The sequence below is a fragment of the Nicotiana tabacum genome, chromosome 16 (genome assembly GCF_000715075.1).
Source record: "Nicotiana tabacum cultivar K326 chromosome 16, ASM71507v2, whole genome shotgun sequence".
In the NCBI taxonomy this organism is placed as follows: Eukaryota; Viridiplantae; Streptophyta; class Magnoliopsida; order Solanales; family Solanaceae; genus Nicotiana; species Nicotiana tabacum.
In genome coordinates, this window is record NC_134095.1 from 139,962,786 (window position 1) to 139,978,351 (window position 15,566).

General features: G+C 36.0%; 1 protein-coding gene across 1 annotated transcript; it reads left to right on the forward strand.

The window, feature by feature from the left end:
- Positions 1 to 13,639: 13,639 nt before the first annotated feature.
- Positions 13,640 to 14,722, forward strand: LOC107778578 (HMG-Y-related protein A-like). Its single transcript, XM_016598869.2, has 2 exons — positions 13,640 to 13,844; positions 13,997 to 14,722. Exons 1-2 carry the CDS (start codon positions 13,761 to 13,763, stop codon positions 14,504 to 14,506), a joined length of 594 nt encoding a protein of 197 aa, XP_016454355.1. The 5' UTR covers positions 13,640 to 13,760; the 3' UTR covers positions 14,507 to 14,722.
- Positions 14,723 to 15,566: the final 844 nt, after the last annotated feature.

Sequence of the window (15,566 nt, forward strand, 5' to 3'; positions counted from 1 at the left end):
CGAAGGCGAAATGCGTCGCTAATCACGGGTACATTGATTGTGGCGTGGTTCGAGATGCATTTCCACGACGTTGCGAATTCTATTTTTAAATATAATGAATGAGACGAGCCTCGACAAACAAAAATACCCAAGCTGCGGGGCCCTCTATACGTGTTGGTAAAATTACTTAGACTTCGGGATGGGCCGTTTAGCAAAATTTCACGGCCTTACCCAAAATAATGATACGCTAGTCGCTTTAGGCGCGCCTTTAATAATTTACTTTCTTAAACTCGGGTGCACATTTATGTGACCCAAATCTAAATCTCAACGGAGTAGAAATGTGTCGATAACCACAGGTACATTGATGTGACGTGGTTCGAGATACGTTCTCACAACGTTGTAATAATAATAATAATAATAATAATAATAATAATAATAATAATAATAATAATAATAAAATCGGTAAAGAGTTAAAACTTGCATATAAGCTCATAATTGTTAAAATCAGATAAATAAGCCGAATGTGACAGTTGAGCAACCGTGCCAGAATCACGGAACTCGAGAATGCCTAACACCTTCTCCCGGGTTAACAGAATTCCTTATCCGGATTTCTGGTTCGCGGACTGTAATATAAAGTCATTCTTTTCCTCGATTCGCGATTAAACTGGTGACTTGGGACACCCTAAATCTCCCAAGTGGCGACTCTGAAATAAATACACAAATCCCGTTTCGATTGTCCTTTAATTGGAAAAACTCCCTCTGCGCCCCTTGCGGGCGTGGGCAAAAAGGAGGTGTGTCAATTATTACAACATCAACTCATAGGTAGTTAGGTACACTAGAAGAACACCCACCACGAGCTTGATTAGTTTTGCCACCCAAACCAGCTGAAGGACATTTACGACGGTCGTGTCCTGTTTGCGAGCATATACCACATTTGCGCGCATAAACGGTGTCACTAACATCCATTTGGTTCCGTATACGTGTTCTCTTCTGCACCTGTCTTTTACGCAAATAGGACTTGCTACACACCATTTTAAATGGTTCCGGAGGCCAATAATGTTCAACACCCACTGGTTGCAACTGACCACTATATGTGTTTAGGTACTTGGAAATACTATATTGTTGATCAACATAGTTGGTCTCCGCATAACCAACATGTTGAAAACACTTGATGGCATGTGAGCAAGGCATGTGGTAGATGGACCATTTCCCACGAGCATAACCTTACGGATTCATTTACAGTATATACAATATTACCCCGATTATTATGGATAGCGGTGCGAACTTCAAAAACACCTCTTTCGTTATCATACTGCAAAAATGAATGCCAATGTGCTCGCCGTCTGTATTTCTCAAATCTCTTCATAGGCACTAGCATAAATTCAACACCCCTCTCTATCAATTCCGTTGCAGCTGCAAACCGTTCAACAAACCTCTCCGTCATATGCTTGAATGACATCCGCACCATGGCTATGACGGGCAATCCTCTTGCCGACTTCAATAACCCATTGAAGGACTCTGACACGTTTGTAGTAAGAATTCCCCATCGTCTGCCACCATCCGCATGCAACGTCCACTTTTCAGGGTCATGTCGCATTAACCAACGATAGGTTGCCTCGTCTTCTTGCTTGATAGAATCCATATGCCTCCGGAATTTATGCTGTTGGTGGTCTGTTGCTGCCATCCACATCAAATCATGTAGATCCTTGTTGGGATGTGCCTTCTGGAAATTGGCATTAAAGTGCCTCACACAGTAACGGTGGTATGCATAAGGTTCTTGCCATGTAGGCAAGTTCTCCACAGAACTTAATATACCACCGTGCCGATCAGATATTAGACAAATACCTAAACGTTGTTTGACAATGTGCTCTTTCATGTGGTTCAAACCAGCGTCCACGTCTCTATGCTTTCATTGGCACAAACAGCAAAAGCTAGAGGAAATATCTGTCCATTAGCATCCACTGCCACAGTTGTCAATAGTTTCATATCGTACTTTCCATAGACATGAGTTCCGTCTATGGATATTACTGGCCGGCAATGCGAAAAACCATCAATTGCTAGCTTAAACGCCCAGAACACGTAATTGAATATGTATTCTGGTGTTTCCGGACTCTGCTCAAGCTTCCATTCAACAACTGTCCCGGGGTTAAAGTGCTGCAGTGCAGCCATGTACTTTGGCAGAGATGCAAATGACTTATCCCAATTACCATAGACAATTTCAAACACTCGTTTGCGCCCGAGAAATGCCTTTCTTTTCGTAATGGTATGGCCGTATTCCTGGTGGACCGATGTAATACACTCTTTGATTGTATACCTTATGGACGCTTCGATGTGCGGAATAAGTACAAGAGAAATCAAGTCAATATCCAAGTTGAAGTGATTCCCGTTGAATGTGTCCATTTCGCATGTGTGGGTGGGAATGTATTTACCCACTTTCCACATACCTGTCTTCTTCTTGGTCGCACGCAACATCCAATTACATGGCCAAAACCACCTGCGGCAAACAACCTTGTATACCATCGGACTTGACTCTCATACCTGCATCTCACGACACTCTTTTACGTTGTGCATTTTACAAGCCCTGCTTAAGCGCGTTTTATCAGGAAAAAGCATCCCCTTTGCAAGCACCGTTGGTCTAGACTCATCCCACATTGCTGTCCGGATTTCATCAAAATCCCTTGTTAGAGCTTCCACATCTGGCACGGTTGGCAAGTTATCAATGTAAGTAATGTCTCTCTTCAAATCAGGTCCTTCATCCTCATCATGCTCATCACCATCCTCACGAAAAAAGGGTGTCTCATCTCCGGATTCATCGACATTGTTATCGTAATCACTGTTCTGTTCCTCACTCTGTGCATCTGCCAGATCCCGATGTAATACGTCGTTTTCGGTCAATTGAGTGAGTACGGGTGGTTCAACTTGCTCGTTTTCACTGCACAACCAACAAAAATATAAGCTACTGAATTAATAAATGATTTCCATATGGCTATATCACTTCACTTACAAGTCGTAATGTGATGAAATTTCATGATGGACGTTTTCAATTAAGTGATGACTACCGGATGGGCCACTTGTAAAATTCATATCCGACCGGTACCCCTATTAAATATATGAGCGTTAATACAAATTCAATACGCCAAAAATATACATAATTAACACGAATGAAAATTGAAGTTTACCACTCGTCTTGTGAATTATGGAAAACAGGGTATAATTATTTTCTCGCTGCTCATTCGCCGGTGGTGATAAGTTTAAATCAAGGAAAACACTTTCATCCGGAACCTGTCCGGCAAAAACTGCTCCAGAATAACCACCCGATGACTAGGGGTTATCTCTGCTACGCACAACCTCGTTTTTTGGAACGTCTTCGACCTTCACGTACATCTCCAATATTGTGATTACAAGAAATTCCCGGCATTCGTCCGGAGTTCTCAGAAAATCACTCAAAGTTTCATCATCGTCGATGTTAAACTCCGAGTAAAAAGCAACCCCTTGCGGAGTGACGGAATACGGATATCTTTCGGTTACTTTAAGTATCACTGAACGTTTCCTCACACTCAGTTTTTTGCATAACAACGATATCAATTTATCGTACTCTATTGTAAGTGACAATTTAACATGACACTGAGCAGGTAAACTGTAGCCCACGGAGTTATTCTCCATCACAACATCACCCCCCCAACCCCCCCCCAATATAATGAAACTCTTATTCTACGCTCTTCAGACATAATAAAAAAATGTTGGAGAATTTAAAAACAATAAACGTTTCAACAAGAGGTGAATTTTTTTTGAATGAATTTCTATACAATCCTAACCTCTTTATATAGGAAATGGCTAGCCGGGAATTTTTTTATATATATATATATAGCGCCCAAAAAGTTGGCACTATATGCTTTTGAATTATTGAAGTCAGGAATTGAAAATATGTATGTATAGCGCCACTATACCTGGCGCTATACATTAATGATGTATGTATAGCGCCAGGTATTATGGCGCTATACCTGGGCGTGTCAGATTTTACAGTATAGCGCCACAATACATGACGCTATACATTAACGGTGCCGTTACTGTTAGTGTATAGCGCTAGGTATTATGGCGCTATATATAAAAATGTAATTTTTTTTACCACCTATTTGTATAGTTTGAGTCCAAAAGAACCACATTTTGGTTCCGGACTCAAAAAAAAGTGAGGTCCTTGACTTAGATGTCTCTCTCATTGAATCTTAGTAGGCGTTTGGACATAAAAACTGTAATTTAATAAAAAAGAAGTATTTGGAGTTAAGTTGAAAAATGGTATTTGAAATTTTAAATTATGTTTGTATATGCATTTCACTTGAAAAAATATTGCAATTTTGCAAGTGCAAAAACAAAAATTTTGAAAACTTATTTTCGAAAAAATTTCAAAAACTTGCAAAAATTTATGGACAAACACATTCTTTAAAAAAATCAAAAAAAATGAAAAATTATCTATGGACAAACGGATCGTTACGCTATACTGTCAGTTGAGTTTTTTGAGGGCGCATGCAGGGTCAAACCATGTGAACAACTAAAATTTGTGTGATCATTAAAATTTTGTATAAAAAATAAATAAAATTCAAATTAATTTTAAATAAATATGTAGTATTTTGTTTAACGAACTAATAATGAAATAATGTTACATAAACTGAAAACGAGAAAATTCTTGTATGTAAGTCACTTTAATCTCAATCTTTGAGTGATATTACTCTCTTATTCGTTTAGCTTTCCTCCACCTTTGACTTACGCTTCACTTTAATGTGTAATTCATTTTAATGATTAATTTATTTTTAATTAGTTAGAAGTAAAGGCCATGAAAATGTGTATTTCAGAAATTGAAAGTTTTCAATTAAGTTCGAAATTATTTTACCTGTTTTTGAACAAAACCCTTCATCAGCGTCTCCTAGTGTGGGACCGTTTTCCCAACTTGTGGGCGGTCCAATCACTTTAGTTTTCATAAATTGTAGGTCCCAATATCCGGCATTTGCATGGTTGATCCTGTAACTGATCATCTGCTGTTTGTTAGACCACAATAACATCCACATTCCTCAGCTGACAGATTGGAACGTGTCGTTTTCTGTTACACTCACAAAACATGCGAATTGCGATACTTCCCCAATTTTCAAAATTTAGAGCGAAATTCAATTCGAATCTAGGGTTGGAACAATAAAAAGCAGTCTAGTGTATTAATAACCCGTTTGGCCAAGCTGTAAAAATCAGTTTATTTTGAGAAGTGATTTTCTCAAAAGTACTTTTCGTGAGAAGCAGTTTATGTTTGGCTAATTAGTTTGAAAAGTACTTCTGAGCAGCAATTAGTGTTTGGCCAAACTTTAAAAAACTGTTTCTAAATATATTTTTCTCAAAAGTGCTTCTCAAAAAAGTGCTTTTGAATAGAAGCTACTTTTTTCTGCTTCTCCTCAAAAGCACTTTTTTCCTTCCAAAAGTTTGGCCAAACACCTCAATTTTTGGCCAAAAGTGCTTTTGGCAAAAAAAAAACACTTTTGGTCAAAAAAAAAAATATGGCCAAACAGGCTATAAGCTCCAATTCTACAAGGAATTTGGAGAAGTGTAGAATTGTTTGTAGCAGAGGAGGACTTAGGATTTAGAGTAAATTTCATGGGTGGTCATTTAACTTTGTGTTGATTACTCAAAAATCATTTTTCTTTCTTTTGTTACACAAAAATTATTTTACTATGCTTTAGTTATCACAATACTCACTGTGATCAGATTTTACAAACAAAAATTATTATGTCTTTGACATTATAAATCCTCCCATTTATGCAATGCCTTCTATATTATATGCTATATAATATACTTCTGTCCAGGTATTTATAATTAAAATAATTTAATATTATTTTATTTATTACTTTTATAATATATTCCCGTATTTAATTTTTTCTTAACATTAGTTTTCAAGATATATAATTAGCCTTATTAAATTTGTCGGTAACATTACCCTGAACAAATTAACGGAGTATTACGAACAAGTACTAAATTTTAGTCAAAAGTGAGATGAAACCATAATGAAATTACCTAAAAGGCTCTTCAGTTGGAAAGAGAAATATAAACCAAAGCTACACAACACCGGGGTTACGCAGAGCTAAATTGTAAGCTAAATTTTCACAAGAAGACACCAAATTTTATTCCTTTAAAAATGAGCAGTAAGTTAGAGTTGAATGGATTTATCAATAACAGAAGTTGCAGTGGACACTTCTAGCTTTTCTGAACCTAATGCATCGGGTACAAATACAGATCAAATAACAAAGAAGGTGCCGGAGACACGCTCTTTTCCTACTGGAAATTACAATGATGTTAGTAAACTGTATTTTTAAAATAATTTTAGAAAATATAAATGAACATAAACAGAAATGGAAAAACAGAAACAAAATTTTAATCTGAGCCCACTGAATTCACAATGTTTCCTTAAGGAATTTAATCCCCTCCTATTATTCAAGGTTGTGGATTATTTCCTCCCAGGATAGAACGAATTATACACTGGTGTAGTGGTACTTTAAACCCCAGTGTTTCAGCGAACACAAAGTTCGGTAGCAAATCACACTTACTATTGCTTTGTTTGATATTAAAAGTATGCAGAAGAAGGAGGAGAAACTCAGAAAATCGTATGAAAATTCTGGGTAGAATAGTTTTGTATTTATAGCCAAAGTTGGACTGAAATCTGAAGAGGTGCATCTCTTCAGAATGGTTGTTTATGCAAAACGGTCACAACATAAATGTCATAACACAAATGGCTATTTACTCAACAATAAAGAGGAAAAATTGAAGAGAGTAGTTTAATTTTCAGTTACATAACTGAAAAACGGATTGGATTTAATATTAATATTTTGTTATTAAAATAAATATTTAATAACATTTCTGTTAATATTTTGCTATTAACAAATAAATTTGGTCCAAAAAATTAATCAATCGATCGATCATTTGTCCAAATCCGAAGCCGAAGCCGAGTGAGTGACGACGACGACGGCGCGATGCTTGCCTTCTTCTCAACTCTTTAAGAACTAGAAGAAGAACAATTGCTTATATACCCATAAAAAACCTCTTCATCTTTCAATATGGGACAATGTCCCTTTGCCAAGGGAGAAAACTTAAAATTTCACTTAAAAATTTCATTTCCCTCAATTTTCCATTCACCCTATTTTAAGCATATCATATACTTAAAATCCCAACAATCCCCCACATGAATGGGGAATGGCTATATCACGAAAATATGCATGAAAAACTGTGTGATTCGCAAGCAAGGATTAATTGCATATGGATAAGTAGGTTTCCCTTTGAACTTTCCGTAGTGAACTTATGTTGGATATACTCGGTCAATCGGTAGATTTGTTATCTTAGAACTGTCGAACTTTGGTGTATACCTAGACAACCATAAGTCACACAACCAACCCTTAACCGTCTTTGGTTCTCATTGTTGTGTTCTTTTCAGCCATGAACACCGTCTGGTTTCATAAGTGCGTAGAGAACTGCCTTACAAAGTTCTCTTTGAAGCGGTTAACACTTCACACTTACATAGGTGATTCCTAAACGTGTCATCCCGTAAATACACTATTTGATATACCACATATCAAATTTAGAAATCATTAAAAAGCCTTAATGCTTTATCCTTGGTACTGAACATTGTCTCATCACGAGAATGGACCAAAAGTTTAGCTGACAATATTGAACCTTCATTAATGACTTTGTTTGATCTATTTGAACCTAGATCTTGGGATCTCCAGTCTTCTAGGTAGAGTTACCACCACTATGACTTGTTCTCGGCCACAGTCCCAATCCCCTTGATGATTTCTCAATTACCTCTCTAGTTAGGCCTTTTGTAAATGGATCAGACACATTATCACTTGACTTTACATAATCAATTGTGATAATTCCTCTAGAGAGTAATTGCCTAACGGTTTTATGTCTTTGTCGTATATGACGAGATTTACCATTATACATAGCGCTCTCAGCCCTTCCAATTGCCGCTTGACTATCGCAATATATGCATATTAGTGCCAACAGTTTGGGCCAAAATGGAATATCTTCCAAGAAATTCCGGATCCATTCAGCTTCTTCACCGGCTTTATCTAAGGTTATGAATTCAACCTCTATTGTAGAGCGGGCAATACAAGTTTGTTTGGACGACTTCCAAGATACCGCTCATCTACCAATAGTGAATATATATCCACTTGTGGACTTGGAATCAACTGATCCGGTGATCCAATTTGCATCACAGTATCCCTCAATGACCGCAGGATATTTACTGTAGTGTAAAGCAAAGTCCTGGGTATGTACTAAATACCCCTAAACTCGTTTCCTGGCCATCCAATGATATTGACCTGGATTGCTCGTATATCGACTCAATTTACTTATAGCACAAGCTATATCTGATCGTGTACAATTCATGATGTACATTAAGCAACCCAACACACGAGCATAATCCAATTGTGATATGCTTTGGCCTTTGTTCTTTGCTAATGCAAGATTTACGTCAATTGGAGTCTTTGCAACTTTAAAGCACAAGTGCTTGAATTTTTCAAGTACTATCTTAATATAATGAGATTGTGACAATGCCAGACCTTGAGAAGTCTTATGGATCTTAATTTCCAGAATTAAATCAGCAACTCCCAAGTCTTTCATATCAAACTTGCCAGTTAGCATGTGCTTAGTCGTATCTGTGTTGGCAATGTCATTACTCATTATCAGCATATCATCCACATATAAGCAAACAATGACTATATGATTTGGAACATTTTTAATGTTCACACATTTATCACATTCATTTATTTTAAAACCATTTGACAATATTATTTGGTCAAATTTCGCATGTCATTGTTTGGGTGCTTGGTTTAGTCTATAAAGGGACTTAACAAGTATACATACCTTCTTTCCTTTACCTGGAACCACAAACCCTTTAGGTTGTTCCATGTAAATTTCTTCCTCCAACTCTCCATTTAAGAAGACTGTCTTAATATCCATTTGATGAATTTCAAGACCATAAACTGCAGCTAACGCTACTAACGTTCGTATGGACATAATTCTTGTAACTGGAGAGTATGTATCGAAATAGTCAAGACCTTCTCGTTGTCTATACCCTTTGACCACAAGTCTTACCTTAAATTTGTCAATAGCGCCATCATCTTTCATTTTCCTCTTAAAGATCCATTTAGAACCCAACGGTTTATTTATAGAAGGAAGATCAACCAATTCCTATGTATGGTTGTTCAATATGGATTTTATTTCACTATTGACTGTCTCTTTCCAAAACAATAATTTCGAAGAAGAAATGGCTTCTTTAAATGTTTGAAGCTCATTTTCCAATAAGAAAGTCACAAAATCTAGTCCAAATGAAGTAGACATTCTTTGACGTTTACTACGTCTTGGATCCTCCTGATTAAGTGTTCTTTCTTTTGTTTTTTCCCGAGGTTATTTAGATTCTTAACCAATCGACTCACATTTCTTTTTATACGGATATATATTTTCAAAGAACTCAGCATTATCGATTCTATAACCGTATTATTATGAATGTCAGGATTTTCTAATTTATGAACCAGAAATCGATATGCTTTACTATTAGTCGCATATCCTATGAAAACACAATCAACGGTTTTCGGTCCTATTTTTATCCTTTTGGGTTTAGGAACTTGCACTTTTGCCAAACACCCCACACATTAAAATAATTCAAGTTGGGCTTCCTTTCTTTTCATTTTTCATATGAAATGGATTGTGTTTTGCTATGGGGTACTCGATTTAATATTCGGCTAGACGTAAGAACGGCTTCCCCCCACAAGTTCTGAGGCAAACCAGAACTTATCAATAATGCGTTCATTATTTCCTTTAATGAACGATTCTTTCTTTCTGCAATCCCATTGGATTGGGGCATGTAAGAGGCCGTTGTTTGATGAATAATTCCATATTCTAAACATATTTGTTCAAAAGGAGATTCATATTCACCATCCCTATCACTTCTTATCATTTTGATTTTCTTGTTAAGTTGTGTTTCAACTTCATTTTTGTATTGCTTGAATGCGTCTATTGCTTCATCTTTACTATTAAGTAAGTAAACATAGCAATATCGAGTACTATCGTCAATAAAAGTTATGAAATACTTCTTTCCACCGCGAGATGGTATTGACTTCATGTCATAAATATCTGTGTGAATTAAGTCTAAAGGATTTGAATTCCTTTCAAATGACTTATAAGGATGTTTAACATACTTAGATTCCACACATACTTGACATTTTGATTTGTCACATTCAAACTTAGGCAATACTTCCAAATTAATTATTTTTCGCAAGGTTTTGTAATTGACATGACCCAAACGTATATGCCATAATTCATTTGACTCAAGTAAGTAAGACGAAGCTAAAATTTTATTATTATTTTCAACAACCATTACATTCAGCTTGAAAAGGCCCTCGGTGAGGTAACATTTTCCTACAAACATCTCGTTCTTACTTATTCCAACCTTATCGAATACAAATACACATTTTAAACCATTCTTAGCAAGAAGTCCAGCAAAGACTAAATTCTTCCGAATCTCGAGAACATGAAGGACGTTGTTCAAAGTCACCACTTTGCCGAAAGTCATTTTGAGAAATATCTTCCCACATCCTTCAATATTGGCCTTTACAGTATTTCCCATAGAAAGCATTTCATTGGGTCCAACAGGAGCATAAGTAGCAAAAGCTTCTCTAACAGCACAAACATGGCGAGTGGCTCCAGAATCAATCCACCACTTTAGGATTGCCCACCAAGTTACATTCGGAAAGCATGGCACACAAGTCATCAACATCATCATGCTTTTCAATCATGTTTGCTTGACCCTCCTTCTTGTCTTTCTTTGGAGCACGACATTCCGTAGATTTATGTCCGACTTTTTCACAGTTATAGCAATTTCCACTAAACCGCTTCTTGCTTGGGTTGTATTTCGGTCCAGAAGCCTTCTCCCTCTTTTTGTTCTCTTCAACAATATTTGCTACCATTATTGTTGAGTTTCCACGGCCTCTCTTGTTAGCAGCTTTATTGTCCTCTTCGGTTCTCAACCGAACAATGAGATCTTCAAGGGACATCTACTTGCGTTTGTGTTTCAAATAATTTTTGAAGTCCTCCACAACGGAGTCAACTTCTCAATCATCGCTGCTACTTGGAATGCTTCATTGATGACAAGACCTTCTTTGTTAGTGAACATAATAAAATTAATACTACTAACACTAGCATTAATTCTACTTATAACTTCAGCAAGGTGATCATGAATAATCACTTGCAATTCCTGGACTTGGGTAATAACAGACTTGCTATCGGCCGTTTTGTAGTCCAAAAACTTTGCAACAACGAACTTCTTCAACCCGACATCTTCAGTTTTGTATTTCTTTTCAAGCGCAATCCACAGTTCTTTTGACGTTTTCACGCCACTGTAGACGTTATACAAAGCATCCTCCAGCCCGCTTAGAATATAATTCTTGCACAAAAAATCTGAATGCTTCCACGCCTCAATCACGAGAAAGCGTTCAGTTTCTGGAGTTTCATCGGACAGCACAAGAACATCTTCCTTGATGAACTTCTGGAGACTTAGAGTAGTCAAGTAGAAGAACATCTTTTGCTGCCAGCGCTTGAAATCAATCCCGAAAATTTTTTCGGGTTTCTCCGCCGATGCCAATGCTGTCGGTGTTGTTCGGCTCGTTAAGGCACATTGGCAGTCACCATTGAAACAACTTGGTTCACATTATCATTAGTCATTTCTATAAAAGAATGACACAAACGTTAAAATCACGTAGATTTTAATCTCCAATAGAGTACAAAATCACAAATATTTTACTCTCCAGAAACTATGAGTACAAATACAGAAAATATATTAAATTCCTTAAGCTTATTAGTAAACTGTATTTGTAAAATATAAATGAACATAAACAGAAATGAAAAAACAGAAACAGAATTTTAATCCGAGCCCACTGAATTCACAGTGTTTCTTTAAGAAATTTAATCCCCTCCTAGTACCCAAGGTTGTGGATTATTTTCTCCCAGGATAGAATGAATTACAGACTGGTATAGTGATACTTCAAACCCAGCGTTTCAGCAAACACAAAGTTCGGTAGCAAATCACACTTACTATTGCTTTGTTTAATGTTAAAGCATGCAGAAGGAGGAGAAACTCAGAAAATCGTATGAAAATTCTGAGTAGAATAGTCTTGTATTTATAACCAAAGTTGGGCTGAAATCTGAAGAGGTGCATCTCTTCAGAATGGTTGTTTATGCAAAACGGCCACAACATAAATGCCATAACATAAATGGCTATTTACTCAACAATAAAGAGGGAAAATTGAATAGGGTAGTTTAATTTTCAGTTACACAACTGAAAAACGGATTGGATTTAATATTAATACTCTGTTATTAAAACAAATATTTAATAACATTTCTGTTAATATTTTACTATTAACAAATAAATTTGGTCCAAAAAATTAATCAATTGCTTATATACCTATAAAAAACCTCTTCCTCTTCCAATATGGGACAATGTCCCTGTGTCAAGGGGGAAAACTTAAAATTTCATTTCCCTCCATTTCTCATTCACCATATTTTAAGCATATCATATACTTAAAATCCCAAGAAATGATGTGTCATCCACATCGTGCAATTGAAGAACACCCGAGGTCAAAAGGATTTAAAATAATGTGTTTAAATAATTACAAGACTCTGGATAGAACATTGCGTAGTATAGGAGTCGAGATGTCAAAACAGGACAAGTAAAGGTGTCTAAAATACTTTCAATAAAAAACATAAACCAGTTAGCTACTAAGCAGAATAAACTACCATTGAATTTAATAAAGTAAAAGAAAAACGCTAAGATTCAACATTCAGGTTTCAATCTCGGGTTGACCCGCCCCTGGTTTGAAGACTTATATTTGCATTCTTATTTTACATTTCTGCGAGGAGTAGTTTCCGTAATTTGAACTTGTGCCTTCATGATCACACGGCGATAATTTTTATCGTTGTGAAACTTCTCTAAAAATATTCAAGAAAATTAACTTTTATACATGCTGTTCCTTTGGAACATATTTAATTGTTAGTACTATATTTTGGTAAAAATAGTTGTTCTAAAATACTTCTCAATTTAAACAACAAATGTTTTTAATTTATCCTTATTACTGTAACAAATGTTCTAGAAAGAAGTAAAAAAATTACAAGATGATAAAAGAAATAAATAAGGACAATTTAATCAAATAACTCGCACTATTAATATTTTTTAAAATGACGTGCAACATGTTAAAATGACAAGTAAAAATGTTGAAGAGTAATGTGAATTTTTTAACATAATCCTATCACGTCATTTAAATATTATTACAATTATAAAAATAACTGAAATTACTTATCCGTAAATTAAACAATCTGCTAAACAGTGTAACAAATGTTTACACTGTCACAATACGTAAGCTAAATCCAATATTAAATTATGTCATGAATTCATTATCTAAAAGTTGTGGAATTATATAGCGACAAGCACAGCCACGTCACGGATCCGCGTGAAACATTTCTCACATTTTTCTACACCGTCGATTAAGATGTCCAAAACAAATCCCCAACCGTTGGATCCTCTCCCAACTTTCCTCATTTCTTTCTCCTCCCTTTGATCTGATCCATTTAAATCCACTTCTACCTCTGCTAATTTTCTTGCATCCAAAAATTTCTTAGCTCAGCTTCCCCTCCTACAGTACTACTCCCCTCTCATTATTTGCTCTTAATTTTTGGTTTTTTGATTTACAAAAAGCAAAAACATGGCTACTGAGATACAAATTGATAACCCAACTCCTACTCAGCTTCAGCCTTCTGCTCCTTCAGTTTTGCCTTCGTATCCCGAGGTGATTAATCTGAACACTTTTTTTTTTGTTCTTTATTTCTTGATATTTAACGGTAGAAGCAAATCTTGAATTTAAAATTAGCGAGTATTGAAATTGTGTGTATTTTAGCTCAAACTGTAATGGGAATTATTGAGTTCATTTTTTCTTTGCAGATGATAATGGAAGCTATAGAAGCTTTGAACGACGAAAATGGTTCGAATAAATCAGCAATTGCAAAGCAAATTGATGCGACTTATGGTACACTACCACCAGCACACGGTACACTCCTTGCACATCACCTGAACAAAATGAAGCAAAGTGGTCAGCTCGTTATGGCCAAGAACAATTACATGAAGCCTGATCCAAACGCGCCGCCGCGCCGCGGCCGTGGACGTCCGCCAAAGCCCAAAGCTCCACTTCCAGAAGGATATGTACCTCCTCCACCACGACCACGTGGCCGGCCGCCCAAGGAGCGTGACCCACACGCACCAATTTTAGTGCCCATGAAAATTACTTCTCCTTCTTCTGGTGGCACTGGAAAGAAACGTGGACGGCCACGTAAGTACCCAAACGACACGAGTTCACCTTCTCCGGCGGTGGTTCTGCCGCCGAGTGGCACTCCTAGAGGAAGAGGAAGGCCGCCGAAGGTGAAGACTCCGGTGGCTGCAGAAGTAGGGGCTTAATTGAAAAGGGAAAAGTTGTTTTAGGACTTTTAGTGCTAAATGCTAACTGTTGGTTATCAAAAATTTCTATTTGGATTTTGTTATTTTAGTCCCTGTAGTTTTGTTTAATGTCTTTGTAGGGTAGAAGTGTGTGACTGAGTGATTTGTATGTTGTAACTGGGCCAATGTAAATGCAAATTGAGGCTTTTTAGGCTTTTACATTTCAAAATTCAGAAAGATTCTGTTTCTTGAATTTCCCTTTTAAATATTTTTGAATTTCACTTTTTTACTTTGCTTTGGTTAATATAGCTTAAAAAAGAGAAGCAGTCCAAAGGCTATTTCTCTTCTACTTTATATGTTAGATCCAAAAGTGGGAATTCTTATTGGTGAAGATTTGAAGGAAAGGAAGTGTTGTTAGGTGCCTTTTACAAACCACAATAAATAAATGGTAAATACTTTATTGTATCAAATGTTTACATTAAATTAATTACACTTATTATGGTTAAGGAATTTAATAAAATAAAAATATATTAATTTATCATTATTAAGTGATAAAACTTTATGAGATTGTTTGGTATATGTATTAGGAAAATAATACTATCTGTATTAGTTTTGATATTATGAATCATTTGTTTGTTAGTGTGTTTCAACTTATGTATATTAATTTTGGTATTATTAATCCTTCTAAACACTGGATATTAGTAACTTTTAACCATGAATAAAGTAGGAAAAAATCATTAAAAATTTAAAGAGTGAGCACTGTGTTGGTATTTCAGATCAACTTTTCTTTTTTGCTGCTTTGTGAAAAGAGGAATGCAATTTTTATTAAGTCCTTCAGATAAATAGAAACTACGTTATACGTAGATAATTCACTAGCTATAAAAGCCAAATCGTATTTTAAATGTTAGAAACGGTAATTTCAGCTATATATTGGATCCAATGTTTTTAAAAGCGGGAGCGTGAGGCGAGGCGTAAGCCTTGAGACATGGGGCGTAAGTCCCACAAATCTTTAAATTTTACTAATTTCAAGAATTTTCAGATAGTATAAAATAAAAAAATTACATTAAAATCACAAAATTAT

Bases quoted from the DNA above. Each gene is read 5' to 3' on its own strand.
- LOC107778578 (XM_016598869.2), top strand. From the start codon at position 13,761: ATGGCTACTGAGATACAAATTGATAACCCAACTCCTACTCAGCTTCAG. The intron at 13,845-13,996 runs GTGATTAATCTG...TTTTCTTTGCAG, and splicing joins TTTTGCCTTCGTATCCCGAG to ATGATAATGGAAGCTATAGA.